The sequence below is a fragment of the Buceros rhinoceros genome, unplaced genomic scaffold (genome assembly GCF_000710305.1).
Source record: "Buceros rhinoceros silvestris isolate BGI_N320 unplaced genomic scaffold, ASM71030v1 scaffold33, whole genome shotgun sequence".
NCBI lineage: Eukaryota > Metazoa > Chordata > Aves > Bucerotiformes > Bucerotidae > Buceros > Buceros rhinoceros.
This window is the reverse complement of record NW_010403998.1, coordinates 7641-23742: the sequence shown is the minus strand read 5'-3', so window position 1 is coordinate 23742 and position 16102 is coordinate 7641. Positions and strand designations below refer to the sequence as shown.

Here is a 16102-nt window from a genome sequence, read left to right as displayed (position 1 = left end):
GGGACAAGCTGGCTGGATGAGCTGAGGCAAATGGTGTGAGATTCAACATAGCCAAGTGCCAGGTCCTGCACTTGGGTCAAAACAACCCCCTGCAGCGCTACAGGCTTGGGGAAGAGTGGCTGGAAACTGCCCAATGGAAAAGGACCTGGGGGTGTTGGTTGACAGCGGCTGAATATGAGCCAGCAGTGTGCCCAGGTGGCCAAGAAGGCCAACGGCATCCTGGCTTGTATCAGAAATTGTGTAGCCATCAGGAGCAGGGAAGTGATTGTCCCCCTGTACTCAGCACTGGTGAGGCCACACCTTGAGTACTGTGTCCAGTTTTGGGCCCCTCACTTCAAGAAGGACGTTGAGGTGCTGGAGCAGGTTCAGAGAAGGGCAACGAAACTAGTGAAGGATTTAGAGAACTCATCTTATAAGGAGCAGCTGAGGGACCTGGTATTGTTTAGTCTGGAGAAGAGGAGGCTGAGGGGAGACCTTATTGCTCTCTACAACTACCTGAAAGGAGGTTGTGGGGAGATGGGGGTTGGTCTCTTCTCCCATGTAACAAGTGACAGGATGAGAGGAAATGGCCTTAAGTTGTGCCAGGGGAAATTTAGGTTGGGTATCAGGAAAAATTTCTTTACACAGAGGGTCATTAAGCATTGGAACGGGCTGCCCAGGGAGGTGGTGGAGTCCCCATCCCTGGAGGTGTTTTAAGAGGTGTGTGGATGTGGTGCTGAGGGACATGGTTTAGGGACCCTGGCAGTGCAGGGTGAACAATTGGACTCGATGATCTTAAAGGTCTCTTCCAACCAGGTGATTCTGTCTGATTCTGTCTGTGTTACTGTGGCATTTGCTTGCCCTCTCCGGTTGTGGTCTCCTTGTGATGTCTCCTTGTGACATCCACTGGATGTCAAATAGGTAAAACTCAGACTTCACAACTGTGGTTTCCAGTGATGAGTCCAGGAGCTCGTTGTTCATGTTCTCCAGTGCACCAGACCATGGATGTTAGATGAGTTTTAGTCTCAATGACATATATATATTGTTTGCTATTTGTTACAAAAATAACTGGCTGCCCCACGGATTGAAACAGCAGATGCCTCAAACCATCTTTATCTGCTGCGTGTAATTTAGCCCTCTGCTTTGAGAGGAGAGGATGGATTTGCTGTGATTTATTTTGTTATATGTGAATATGGAGAGGTTTTAGATTATGAGTTCAAAGACAAACTGTGTCACGGGGCACAAATATAATCTGCATAAAACTAGAGCACTGCAAAGCCACCCTCCTTTTATACTGCAGAGTTTGAGCAGCAGAGCATTTGGGATTTTTTGTGCTCACCTGAATTTTTGGCACTGAAGGTGGCTTAAACCGCAAGCAGATGTTGATGTCTGTAGAGAAGCAATTATAGTGGCCCAGGAGAGGCAGGGTGTTGGGCAGGCAGGAAGGGCTGGTGATGGTTCACGCATCTTCGCACTGACCACAGCCTTGGTCCCAGAGGGAAACATTAGTGCAAGAACTGCTCTGTTTCATAATGCGAAAAACATCCCTCAGGTAAACTCTGCAGGCTGAAAGTGCTGTATTCAGGGCTTCCCTGTGCTGAGGAGTTGGGTCAAAACAGGACTTTGCAAGACAAAATTGTAAATAGTCAGAGGCAACACATAAAGATTTTTTTTCTGTTGGGGCAGAGGATGCTGTATACCCTGGGACCCACTCCAGGAAAAAGAAGCTATGGGCACTTGGTATTTAATGGATAAAGTGTGTGCTTGAAAGAGCACTCTACTACTTCTTCTGCCTCCTGGCAGTGGGGTGTCCCAGCCTGAGGAGAGCGGACACAAATCAGTGGGATCCCCTCTGTGCTCAATAGTGTTCCTATGTACTGCACAAAACGGCAGGTTTGGGTGGGCAGCTACAGATGAGCTGAGTCTGCAGGCTCAGTCATTCATGCATGCACAGTCTTGCAGTACACAGAGGGGAGAAATGCCAGCATTAGTGAAAGCCTCTGTGCTCATTTTCACCATCTTTTTGACTGGTGTTCCTGTATAAAAGTTGGGAATGTTCCTACTGATAACCAAGGAGTGAAAAATTACAACACAGCTAGAAGCAAAACCTCTTTGCAGGGGTGTTGGTTTTCACCATCAAATGTGTTTGCAGCCATCATCACGATTAGGAATATCAAAGCCAGTTAGGTGTTAGTCTTATCCCAGCTTCCAGAACCATGAAAAAACAACATTTCTTCAGAAACAGGGAGAAAGAATGAACACTGGGTGAACAGTAGCAGTGAGGAGTGAGTTTATCAGCTAATCAAACAAGTAAGTCTTATTCAGAGTGTGGTGCTGCAAAAGACTTAGGGATGCCCTTAATTTGAAAGCTGGTTTTCTTTATAGAATTAGGTTTTTAATTATATGGAATCTCCATCTGCAAACCTCAGACCTTTTATTTGTCATGGACCTGTTCCAAAACCTATCTGAGTGTTTGGAAAGACTTCACCAGTCACGGTGACAGCTGAAACTGTCTTCGCAGTCACAGTTTACTAGCAAGACCAGAACTGTCCCTTGTGGTTATGTAAATAGTAAATGTTCAAACTGCGACAGAGCACTTCGAATGCCTCCTTTTGGACAAGGGATTTATTCCAGTTTTGTTGTTGCATTCAGGCTGAAGCAGCTGGAGGAAAACATCCACAAATCCCTGTTTTATTCTTCTTCCACAAGCAAAGCTTTACTGCCAAGTTATTAACAAGGGACCTCCAAAAAACAACCCGGGGGAGATCATTCCAACTTTTAGACTGCTTGGTCTGAGCCTTATTAACAAGGGGCTCCTGGAGAGCTTCCTCTGTTCTACCAGGGGATTTCGGCAGCCTGCGGGTCTAACTGTAAATTCTCTAGGAGATATTGCTCCTACTGTTTGTCTGGCCGTGCTTAATGCTGAACCTTTTACTGGGGCCCTCTGAAATTTTCCTCCCCACTGAGGTTTCTGGATGCATGAAGCCAGCGCAGGAAGCCTGCAGCACTAATGCCTAGATTGGTTTTTATTTATTGAAACAATTTATTATAATAGCAATAACAACCTTGGCCCTGGGCATTTCCTGGGGAATTAATGGCAGTCTGGGCTGATGCTCCCAGCAGATTGTTAGCCCTCAGGAAACAGGCTCCATAATTGTTGCTGGTTTGGTTGGAAAAACATAATAAAATGTGTTTCTAATTTTTGGCCAGTTTGAGCCCCTAGAAAATGGTGGCTTTTGTGTAGAGGGCTATAAAGAGCATATATCTTTTGTCTGCACATTTTACATCCAGGCTTGAATCAGTGACATTTTCATCAATGCTTTCAGTCCAGAAAGAGAAATACTGGGAAGGGGAAGGGAAACCTCAGCTCAAGTGATGGACTGGGTCCTGATGGAAAAAGGAGAAAAACGTAGCTCTGAGCTGTAATTCACAGCACAGGAAGAAAAGGTTACACTGGTGAAAATCCATGTATTAGCGGGTGTACACACACACACAGGAAAGCATATCAAACTTATCTTAACTCCTGCTACTGATGTCCCTACACTTTTACAGAGATGATTTTTTTAAATATAATGAATGTTTTGAAGAGCTTCAGTGTTGGCATCATGACTCTGAAACACTGTTGAGTTCTTGGAAGGTGCTGAGCATCCATTTGCTGAAGAGGATGCACCTTTTCAGTTTTTGCAAGAGGAACATGCAATGAGGAAGGCTCTCAAAATCAACTATCAGCCCCCCAAATCCAGGCTATTGCTGACTTGGCTGCTTCAACTGAGAAAAAGCAGACCCCATGGTTTTTAGCTTAGCTTGGTCTTTCTGCTGTGAAAAAAATGAGATATTGCTGCATGAGTGGATTTTACATATGATAAATGCCGAAACTGCAGTTGAACGTAGGGTTACAGCTCATTGAGGAAGTCCAGACAGTGTCTCAGATGCTGACAGAGTAGTTGTAGGAGCTCATAAACGCCACTGCAGCCCAAAGATTCAATTACAGCCATCGCACTGCCTGAAGGTCTATACGTACAAGCACAAGCAGGAGATGAAAAATGGTTGCTTAAGTAGCAACTGAGGTGCAGCTTTTTCATGAACTGGATACGGTAGCATGGAAGAAGGAGTGCGGAGGAGAAAGGGTAAGGAGGGCATGGACAGAAACAGGGGAAGAGAAACTGCATGTGTCTCTGTCTCAGGCTCCAATCCAGGTGTTTTTTATGAGTGGCTTTAAAAGAGCAAAAGGTGGAACTTATGCCACCAAATCAAGCCCATGTGTATGCAGGAACCTGGTGCTCAGGTGAGTGTGCCTGGCATCCTGCCAGCCAGGCAAAGCAGAGGCAGACTGGACCAAGCATCTTCCAGGACCAGCAGATCAGTCCTGCTCATTTGTGCTTCCCACACTCTGTGTCCCCTCCTCAGGCCGACTTGCAAAGAAAGCTTTGCAGTTTCTGTCCTGAGCTATACTGTGCATGGAGGCAGAAGCCGTATCAGGGTATGATTCCTCTTTTCCTGGTGTTTTCAAATCTCTGGAATTTCAGCCATTTCTTTACTGTTCACACAGCACTGGGGCAGCAGCTTTGCTACTACACAAGCAGGGCTGCAGTTTTAATTCGAGTTCTGCCCCTTGAGTTCAGAATTGCAGCTAACTTCACTGGAACCAGGACTTCACCCAGCCAGAACGTCACCAGAGCCATTGCCTTCATGCCTGCTCTGGTATCTTCTCTTTTGCCTTTGGATTTTCACTGTCTCACTTTTGACAAAATATCTTAGCTCAAAACCTCTGGCTTTGGTCTCACTTGACTTGCCAGCTACTGATGCATTTCTCTTTCTTTCGCTGCGCTTGTTGGATGCATCTGCTGCAGTTTTCTCCTGGTTTTGTAGTCTGTCTTCAGCCTGTTTTTTCCCCGTGCCATCCACACCAATCACTCTAGCAATGGCCTCTTGTTTTATTAGCCATGACATCTTCCTCCACCTTGGCTTGTCAGTCGTCTTTAAGATTCATTTGGTAGGAGAGAAGAGCACAAATGGTGTTTTGTCCCTATAACCGTTGCATAAGAATCTCCAGGCACTGAACTATGGGTTGCCTAGAACTGTGCACACATCAGTGTTTGGGCTCTGACTGCAGAATCAAAGAATAATTTAGGCTGGAAGGGGTCTCTGGGGTCACTTGGTCCAGCTCCCTGCTCAGAATATGGTTTACTTCAAATTTAGAGCCAGCTTTGAAGTTGGAGCAGTTGAGTTTTGAGTATCTCCAAATGGTTTCCAGTTCATCTTCTGCAAACTTTATTTTAAGGAAATCAGCTGGAGAGGGCAGTTTCTAAAAGCACTGTGGGGGAAGTGAAGATAAAGTGGAGCCTTTTAGTTACAGAGATCTATCGGGGCCCGATGTCAGGCTCTCAGCTGGTGGGAACTGTTACAGCTCCATCACTGACCTCAAGGGAATAAGACTCATCTGAGGAACTGACTTCTTCCTTGAACTCAGGACTCCCAACAGACAGACCAGAGTAAAGCTGGCCGTGACACTTCTGTTTGGTTCACCTTCACCCATTCAGGGAACCTATAAACTGAGATGATTCAGCCTAGGGGAACTGCAGTAGCATTTATCATAATTACACTTCTAAATAGTCCTATGAATGAAAAAAAAAGGTAGCGAATAGACAAGATGACCTAATTTAAAAGGCACTGTGGATCATTTGGAGTCTTGTTATATCACCTCTGAAACGTGGCTCTGCGGGATCCATCCGGGAGTGCACTGACTCCAGCTATGCTGGTGATGGACAGGCACACGTCTCAGTGGTCTGGGCAGAAAGGCCGCACACTTGCCTTAGATAAGCAAATGAAGCCTTTGAATAAATACTGTGAGTTTTCCCATGCTATAGGGCTTCCCATTTCAGCTGGGCCATAGCACAGAGAGTGTATAAAGCTTCACAATCGTCTTCATTCCTGGCACGATGATAATGGATGGACAGCAAGAGGCACTTAGCTGCTGTTGGGTGTGCAGCAGCCCGGTGTCAGCCCCGCTCGTGCAGCCACTGGAGTTCACGTTTCATTCTGCCGGCCTCGCCTCCCAGGCAACTCCAAGACATGACTGCAGCAAACCCACAATCTGCACGTGGGCAAAGGCCTTGGCAGCAAATTTGCTGTTTAAATCCTCTTTCCTAAATTTCCTGGGGGGAGGAGGCAAAGGAGGGCATAGAAGTAAAGCAGCCACTGGAAACTCTGCCCCTCCAGAGACTGTGGGTGTACATGCACAGAGGAGCTGTGTGTGTTTTGTTCTTTTAAGGGTTGTTCTTGACAATCATTTTCTTTTTCCCCTTTCAGAAAACCCCGAGCGGGCTGCTCTGTATTTTGTCTCTGGAGTGTGCATTGGACTCGTCTTGACCCTGCTGGCCCTGGTACTGAGGGTGTCCTGCCGAACTGACTGTAAACGCTCCTCCACAAAAAAACCTCCTCGGGAGCGGGAGAATGACAGCGACAGCAGCGACAGCGATGATGACTCAGACACCACTTCGGACCTGTCGGCCCGCAGGCACCGCAGGTTCGAGAGGACTTTGAACATGAACGTCTTCACTTCAGCAGAGGAGCTGGAGCGAGCTCAGCGGCTAGAGGAGCGGGAGCGCATCATCCGGGAGATCTGGATGAATGGCCAGCCGGACATCCCAGGGACCAGGAGCCTCAACCGCTACTACTAAGAGATGGGGAGTCCAGCTGTCCTGCCCTGCACCCTGCCGGGGCTCCTCCACACATGACAGAGGAGAAGGAGGGAAGGAGTATTAATGGGTGTCTCCCCGTTTCCTTTCAGGCATGCCACTGGAGCAGCGTGGATGGACAGCAATAAAGCTTTCCCCGCCTCCTTCACCCTGACATATTGCTGTCACCCCTCTTCAAGGACACTTTCTGGTTTCAGCAGAGGTGGTTGCCAGCTTCATTTCTTAGTACCAGGAAGGAAGGTGACAATTACAGTCCTCCCATGTGGGACATGGAATTTGGCACGCTGCGGTACAAGTGCTCCTCTCTTGGATGGGGAAGGAAGTTGTCCAGGGTTTGGTGTTCGTTTAGGATTTTTTGGTTTCCCTTTCCTGAGGATTGTGGGAGAATTGTGAACAAAGTGACAAATCTGGAAAGATGATTTGGGAGGAGAGGGGGAGGTGCATCCTGACCAATTGTCTTGTGATTTCAGAAGCCATGAGATTAACCTAATTAAAACCCAACGGCAAATATGACTTGTTAAGAACTGGGGGATGGGGGGAGGGGGATTCTTCCATCGTGAAATCATCTCGGTGCTTGGATGTTTGCCATAGTGTATTCAGTTATTTATGGCTGTCTTTTCATCTTCCTTTTCAATGGGAACATTTATTTTTTTTTTTTACTGACACCTCAGGGATAAAATCCTTTTTTTTTTATTTTTTGAGTCTGTTCTCCCTGCTGGCCCCTGTCAAACACAACCCAACCCACCTCCAGCAGTGAAATTATGGTAATATAAGAAATGTGTCAGTGACTGGTGAGAAGTTAACAACCTCAAAGAGGTTGAAAAGGGTTTTCTTTTTGTTTTGTTTGAAATATATATATATTTGAAGATGCTGCACAGGAATGTGCCTTATTCTTTTTGTTGTTGTTGTTAAACTACAATTTTCCTATGGATAGCACAATGTTTTATATATTTTATTAAAAAAATAAAATAAAAAAGGGTCTATGTTTACCAGAGAAAATAGAGACAGAAGAAGCCACATGTAACAACAAAATGGATAAAAACTGCTAAATAAACTCTGGTTTGCTTCAATACATTTGAATTCGCATCCTGACTTTTGGCACAGGCAGTGCTGGAGGGAGATGCCTTGGAAGAGCAGCACACCTCTGCAAGCAATCAGGGCTGACATTGTCTGCATGCAGGAACCTGAAGACACTTTTTCCTTTGGCTGCAGCCCATCAGTCTACTTCTGAGGTGCACGTGGGCAGGAGTGTGTTGGTTCTCAAGAGGACATCCCAAAGCTACCTGCACCAAAGGAAAGAGTCCCAGTGATTTCATTATGCTTTGAGTCTGACCCCAGACCCAAATCATACCTGGGCCAGAAGCAAATGTTAAATGAACAAAACAAACAAGCAAACAAACAGAAAGTGGAAAAAAGATGAAATGTATTTTAGTGCTCCTTCAGTTGTCCCTTGGAGTGTTCAATGGGATATCACCACCCTACCCACTCCGAAGCACCAGTTCACACCCCTTCAGTCATAAAACTTTGTGTTTTCCAAGTCTGTACCACACTGCTGTAGCCTTTGTGGCCTTGGGGTGTGTTCCTCTGTCACTTAGGCATGCTTGTGTCTTAAGAGTTCACAAAATGCCGGCAAAGCAAGTAATGACCAAAATCTCTGAGTGCCCAGAGCTTTCCCCTAACCTCAAGGAGAGAAAAGATGGGTGGTCCTGCCCACAGGATGACTGAGGATGTTAGAGTGGAGCTGCAAGGGTTCATGAGCTGTGTCAAACAGCTCCATAGTGGGACAGACCCCTGACACCGAGGGCCTTCTTGGCACTCTTCAGGGTCACTGTGGGGATCCTCCTCTGGCTGAGGAGGAGCTGCATTTGAAGTGCCCACAACTACTTCCCCTGGCTCTTGCAGGACGAAAGCACAGTGAGTAACTGCAGCTGGTGGTACTGGTAACATCAGAGATAAGGCCAGTGGGTGAGAGGTGGCTTCACCTGGGAAGGCAGTACTAGTATTGCAGAGTGATTCCTGGTCCCGGTCCTGCGAGGTTCAGATGGGAAGACTCAGTACTGAGCTGGGATGTAATTTGGCAGCTGATATTTAGAAATACAGCCAGAAGCAGGTCCTAGACCCTGGATGCATCGCCAGGTGCTGTGCTTTAGCTGGAATGTCAAACGTTCTCTGCTGAGGGTGTCGAGCAGCAAAATGACAGGATGAGGTCAGCGGGATCAGTTTTGATGGCCGTGGTTTTCTCCTATAACAAGAAACAGTCCCTCAAACTTGGTGATTAAGGGACAGCAGATTTTCAGACTTAGAGTGCTGTGTCCTGGGAGATAGCTTGCAAAACTGATTTTAAAAGTGCTATAAATGAATGGATTTGTGTACATGGTTTTCCCAGATGAACTTTTTTGACCAGAGGAAAGAGCAAGTGCGGTAAGTCTGAGTGTAACTCTCATGCAGCCGAGGGATTAAAATACCGGCTTCAGATGTAAATCACAGCTGAGCCCAAGGTACCACTGGATGAACAGCCCTTCCGTGGCATTGCTAGCACTGTTGTAAATCTTCCAGCCGAAGCCTGCAATATGAAGGAGCAGGCTGCGCATGCTGCGTGTCAGAGTTGAGCAGACAAGCCCAGCTCAGCCTTGCCCTAGGTTACGAGATGTAACAAAAGCAGTCTCACTGTCTTCACAGCACACGCAAGACTTTCCCGTACCTTCTCGCGCTTTTTGTCTCAGGTCCATGCATTTCTAAAAAAGGCTTTGATTAAAGAAAAAAGAAAAAAATACAATCCTCTGAGCTACTGTAAGTGAAAGACTTTAAGTCATTCTATAACTATTCCTGGATTTGTCCCAAAAGTGCCAAACAGTTTGTCTAGGGAAAAAGACCCAATCAAGACTTGTGGGGCAGGACTTGATGGTTTGTCTTTATCGACCAATGGAGCAAAGCCACTCACCTGGAGTACAGAAGAGCTGGATTCACTATGGGAGGGGGTCAAATCCAAATTTTTCACACCACAAAAGAGTAACTTAACCACACAGAGCTTTGGACTTGTCTGGTTTGCATCTTTTGTGTGGTACTCACTGTGTCATATGAAACATTTAAACCCGTGGAGCCAGAGAGCAGATGATAAATCCTTTTCTACCAGCCTAATGTCAATCTCCCTTGTAGGAGATTACACGTAGCTCTGCTCTCTGACTTCCATGCTTCTTTAATTTTTTACATTGAAGTAAAATACGGTTTCCAGAATAACACTCTTTGTATTGCCCAAAACAGATAAAGGATTGAAATCAACTTTTCTAGCTTCATGAATGAATTTCCTCATAAGCGACCTTTTGGATAAAAAAGAGGCTGAAGTCATTTTCTGTGTGAATCTATTCTTTATTGCCTTTATAATTTTATAACGGAGGACAACAGAGCAATCCTGGACTCTGAGTGCTTGGCCAGTTGGCACAGGGGAAAGCACGTGATGATCCTGTATTTAAAGGAGATGACAGTGCAGTTGCCATGTACTGTCTGCTGGGCTGCGGGCTGGTGACAGGGGAGCCTCAGGAGGTGCAGTGGCTGTGCTACATACGTGGATACTTTCACGCTTCTACAAATTACAGGATACTTGGATTAGTAACCACAGAGTCATTAAATGATGGTTCGATGGCTCGTACCACATTAGCTTTGTAAATGAATGCAGATGGGCTGGAAAAGGAAGGGTCGTGCTCTTGGGAGAAGCTGAACGCAGGGAAATAATGGGTCCGACTTCCGAAGAGTCAATGGCACAGTCGTTATCCTCCTGTCTGGTGGGACAGGTAGGGCTGGTTACACAAGTCACGGTTGTGTATGGAGAGACTGCAGAGAGGTAGGTTGTACCTGCTGTGCTCTCCTACGCTCTGCTCTCCTTGTCGCTCCCCATTGCCCTTGACTTCTCAGGGCCATTTTCACCTCCTGCTATCATCTGGTCCATCAGCACTGACCCCTTTTGTGGACTTATGTTCGATGTACCCTGAAAATCTCAGTAATATGGTGTTTGCTGCCTTTCCCATGTCCACCCTGGTGTTCATATCCTCGATGAATTCCAGCCAGTTAATGAGGCGTGCCTTTCCCTTCCAGAAACCAGAGTGCCACTACTTAACCCCTTGCCTGCCATCTTTCCCAGCACCCCAGGGGCTACACAAATAAAGTGAGCTCATTTAGCCATTGTACCGACAGGATGTAAAGCATATGCTCATGGTGCTGTGGGGAATCTGAATTTCCCCTTGCGCTGCAAGCAATTAATCATCTTAGACTGGCCCAGAAACCCTTCTGCTCACAATCATTACTGAGGTCTCCATCACAGTGAAGTTTTAATAATTTAATCTGAGTTTCTAGTGTCCTTAGATACTCTCCAAAAAAAAAAAACCTCTCAGTGTTGCTTGCCTTTCCTTGTCCACTCATTAGAACTGGGGCAGCTTGTCCCTTCATGTAATTTACTCCCCTTCCCCTTTGTCTATTAGTCTGTTTTTATGGATGAGTCAAGGACTGTCAGTTAAGCATAATTCACCAAAAAGGCAGTAATGGTTTTGGTTCACTACACCACAGCTCACTGTTATGTTGCAGGTTGTGTGCATTTGCTACACCCCAGGTCTGCAGGTTCTCGCTTACTCTGAATGGATGTGGTGGTTTAGTGGCATTTAAGCAAATCAGTTGCTTTGGGGGTTTTCAGTTACCCGTCACCGAATGGATCTGTTCCAGCAACAGGCGTGTATCGGTCACCATTTGGAGAATTGCATCAGGGAGCCGCGGGTCACTAGTGCAATGTCACTGGAAGTTATGTGTGGCTGAACCGTGACTACCTGAAAGATCCTAAGAAGTGTATTTGCAGTGGATGCTCTGGAAAGTGCGTCCTGGTGGACCTTGCTTGTAGCATGGAAGTCTATCAGTTCCCGTGTGGGCCTCTCCAGCAGGATTGGTGGACTTGGCTTTGACCATAAGGCTAGAAGAGTACAACTGGCCGATGATTTCCCTTGGGATATGTCTTGCTGAGGGGAGGTATAAGATACGTTCTTCAGTCAAATGCCTGGAAATACAGCCAGAACATCTCTAGGGGCAGGTTGATGGATGTCAACACTGATTCTTTTTTCCCTCTGTCCAATCACCAGTGGGCAGCTCAGAAAGGTCCCTGGAAGGAGAGTTGGTGCTGGACCAATATGCTTCACAACGAACCTCTAATCAGAGCCCTTGGCAGATTGAAAATTTGGGACAGGGGACTCCTCTGACAGGCCTGTAATCACCAAAGAAGGTTTCCTAATGCTGAAGCGTCAACAAGAACCAAGACAATGGAGCCACCCTCTGCGGTCAAAAGGCTATTGACATAATATTGGGGCACTGTGGCAAGACTATGAGCATGACCAGGCATCTGTGATCTCCATCACTATTACTATAGCCTGTAAAAAATGGCAAGATTTGTTGGCTTGATCTTCTGGAACCAGGTCCTGAGGGACCTGAGAGACAGTCTGATTTTTCAGTGCCGGAGGAGACACTGATTTAGAGTGTGGAAGTAGACTCATGGTAAATCACTCATCTACATGCATGTGCCAGTGATGGCTTCACGGTCAATTCCAGAAAATCACCACGTGATTTTATGTTTTGTTTCACCTGCTTTCTCTTTTTCCCTTCCATCCCAATGACAATATGAATTGGTAAAACTAAAGGCTCAGCACCCCCTCCCAAGGTCCAAGCGAACCCAAGCGTATTTTTTTTTATTTATTGTACAATAAGATAGTATAAATAAAGTCCTTTGCAAAAATATTCAGCTTGAGATTTTTTTTTCAGTTTAAAGAGATTAATTTAGAAAGTGAGTTCTCCAAAGAGTTAATCATGTTTTCTTATCAACTGTCCTTCTAGAGGAACTTCTAATGAATGGAGGGGGGTGTGACATTGTGCTGATGCCCAATCCTTCCTGAGACACGTCCCAGTCCCTCTACATTACTCATTTGCTGAGTCCTCCTTCTGTTTCACCCCTAGACTGCTCAGCTGTGACTAGGACTGTAAATTGTATCAGACCACATTCCTGCGGCTGATTTCTCCTCCTTCCTTTTTTCTTCTGCCTGGTTTGGGACCTGTGCTACATGTTTTCCACTGACTGCTGAGGAAACTCCATATTATTCTTGGTACTGGAATGTATCTTGTCTTTGAACAACAGGTGGATTGGGGGGTGGAAGGGAAAAATCAAAACCTGTTTTGGGGTTTTTTTTCCTGTTGAAAGACATTGTTCTGAGCAAAGGTGAGTGACTGCGAAGGAAAGCACATCCTCATGTTGAGGCTGATCTTGAACAGGGCAAATGCAGTCTTGAGAGGGACCAGTTTCTGCAAAGACTTTGCATCCTTTGTCAAATGAAAAAGGTACCTCCCAAGAACATCAATAATTTCTTCTGCATAATAAACTTGGTTTTGGAGCAAACACTTTCTGAGGACAAGTAGTGACAACAGATGGGAACAAAGACAATTTTCTTTCTTTGAGCTATGAGAAAACACCTTTCTCTTTCTATTACGACTTCACAAAGAAATAGAAACTACAATGATGTGATGGAAAGTGGTATTACAAAACCCTGAAAAGGGACGTCTAAGGGAAAACGTATCTTTCTTTACAGAGCAATGGCTTGGCTTGTTTACTTTTTGGTTGTGTTGTTGGTATCGTGAGTGAAATATAAACTCCCCACAGCACTTTTCTGGGGATGCGGTGCTATGCTGGAAAAAACATTGGCTTTCAAAAGGGCAGTAATTTGTATAATTTGTACATTCCATTTCTTGCAAAGGTCTTTAAAATCCCCCTTATGTGGAACGGCCCTTGCCTCATCCTCAGTGTAAGGGGACATTTGTTTAAAGGAATGAATTGTTTAGGAGGGACAGAAGTAGTTCTCCTTCCTCCAGCTCCTGGGTTTTGGAGCCTTTAGACCACCCAGGAGCACATATACATCTGATGCTTTTTCTAAACTGTTCTTTGTATTAATGTCTTTCCTTTCTGGAAATAGCACAGTGCTGCTCCAAAGCAACAGACCCAGCCGTGTCTGCGAGTGTTGCTGTTCCAGCCCATAGCTGTCCTAGGTGCTCAAGTTCCCAATGTGATTACAGTACCAGAAAAGCTTCTGTGTGCTTCTGGTATCTTTTAAAAGGACAATTTGAGAGAAAATTTTCAAGAGGATCAAACAAACCAATGTGAGTCAGAACTGGTGACTTTGCATCCAAAACAGGGATTTTCTCCTGGAACTGAAAGTGATCTGGCAATGACAAGTGTGCTTCTGAGAACTGACTGAAAAAAACAGAAAAAGCGATTGCTAATGACACTGCCTGAAGACTTGGCATCTCACTAGACAGCACTTCTAGAGGATGCTCTTCCTGGGAGGGAAGGCTGAATGCTGTCTGACAAGACCCTGAGAGCTGCCACCCTCAATCTTAGAATACTTTTGAGACTCCCCTGATGCTTCCTCTACTATATCAGCATCTCATCGGGCCTCCCTATCTGGATCTATGTCAGGGTTTCTAGTACCAGTGGTGCCGGATTCTTTAGCAGATTGCCTTTGTGGACAAGGGGAGGACAAACACCACCAGCCCAAGATGGGATGAGGCTGGTGAAGCTGAGCCTCTTCCCCACCCTCTTGCTGAGGGATGAGGCCCACCAGGGAATGGGCTACTGCTCCTTGGTGGTCCTCTCCTGCTCCAAATACATTTATCTACACACCTGCTGCCTCTCCCTGTCCCACATGTGGAGGGCAACCAGGGACCAAATTTCCTGCTCCTTCTGAGATTGACTTCTCACCTCCAACGCTGCCTCCTCTCTGGTGGCAGGATCATGACTTTCTCTGCAAAGGGGGACCTGCATTTCTTCCAATCTCAAATTATTGCTGTCATTTAAAAGGTCTGCAGCCATCCCTTTTCTTCCCTCTTTGCAGGGTCATGCGAGTGTTGGGGTGCATTGCAAAGAGTACATTCACAATGTGCCTGTGAGGAAAAAAGTGTGTTGTTTTGATGAGCTGGCCCATCTCAGAGCTAGAGGTATAAAGCAGGGGGAAAGCAAGGTCAAAAATACCTCTTTCCCTTTGTTTGGGCATGGCACCATACAATGGTATCATGTCTAGTGCCTGAACACCCTCCAAAGAGGTTGGCCATCTTTAGATACCTGCCTAGTTCATCAGACAAGTCAAATATAAAAACATACACTAAAGGACTTCAGGTGTGCAGGGGAATAACAAACATCAGCCAGCTTTAGCATGTAAGTGGGAGGTGGGTCAGTGGGACTTGAGTTTCCTGTTTATGCGTTCTGAATATTCCGTCAGAAGTGCTTACATCTCCTTGAGTCAATGACTATAGACAAAATAACATATTTAAAATAACATATTTAAGATCAGACTGTGAATAACTCCGAAGAAATTCTCTGCATCTAAATGCCCTGTGAGTTCGGCTGTACTAAGTACGCTCACTGCATAGCCCATAAGTGAGGGCGCTGCACTAACTCAAAATAGTGCAGGGACACTTGCCTGGGAGATGACCTACATGGGTTGTTTGAGCTCTGCTCTTTGTCTAGTCAACCACTGATAGTGCAAAGGAGCAATTTCAGATCTCTGTGCTATTACAACATTCCTTTAGATGTGCAAGCTACAAGGTGTCTAAATACAAGAGAGTACTGAGATACTTAGACTAAAGTCAGTGGAGTGGAGGAACCATGACACTTAAGATAGGTCTCTTTTAGGTTATCTGAACATGGCCTTTCTATGCTTCATCAAGGAGATGTTTTCCTCAGTTTTGCTTGGGTGGAAAAGCATTGTCTACTGCTCAGAAATCTGGTGGGATTTCAAGAAGACTCTAACAGAGTTTCCCTTGTGATGAGTGTGAGATATTTCCTGAGTGTATTCATCATGTGCAAGAATGACATTTTTGATCTCTAAGGAGAGATCTGAATCTATTGCTGACCCTACGGGACAAACAGAAGCTCAGGTGCACTCTTGTACAAAATAAAACCACTTAGAGCAAAACAGTTTAGAATGCCGGTAGAACTGCTGTTTTTATGTATGAAATATTGATGAACTCAAGATCTGGGGAAGAGACTTGCATTGATTAGCTCAATGCAGGACACTAAATATTGCTTCAGAGTCATTTGTCTCAGAACCAACTATCTCTTCTGAGAGAGAAACCTTGGCAATGTGATTTATAATTGCAAACCTCTGAAGGTAAGGTGCCTTGGTTGTGAATTTTTTCATCTTTCAGCCTCAGTTCCATGCCATGTGGTTCTAGCATGGTATTTTATCTTTGGTTTTATTCATAACATGGTCATAGCAATAAAAATAATTTCCTCGCTGACCTTCTATCAGTGTATTCATTCTGTTTCAAAGGGCACATTGTCCTTCACTGCCTTATAACTGCAGAGGCAAAGTAACTTTATGGGACTTGTGTTTCGAGCACTCACTGGTCAT

General features: G+C 45.5%; 1 protein-coding gene across 1 annotated transcript in view; it reads left to right on the top strand.

Moving 5' to 3' along the window:
• Window positions 1–6659, top strand: part of EVA1A (eva-1 homolog A (C. elegans)) — a gene marked incomplete at its 5' end in the record, with an annotated part of 13454 nt that extends 6795 nt beyond the window's left edge. Inside the window, one exon of the mRNA XM_010133194.1 lies at window positions 6289–6659. Coding sequence (XP_010131496.1) covers window positions 6289–6659 — 371 coding nt within the window. The remainder of the gene's footprint in view (window positions 1–6288) is intronic.
• Window positions 6660–16102: the final 9443 nt, after the last annotated feature.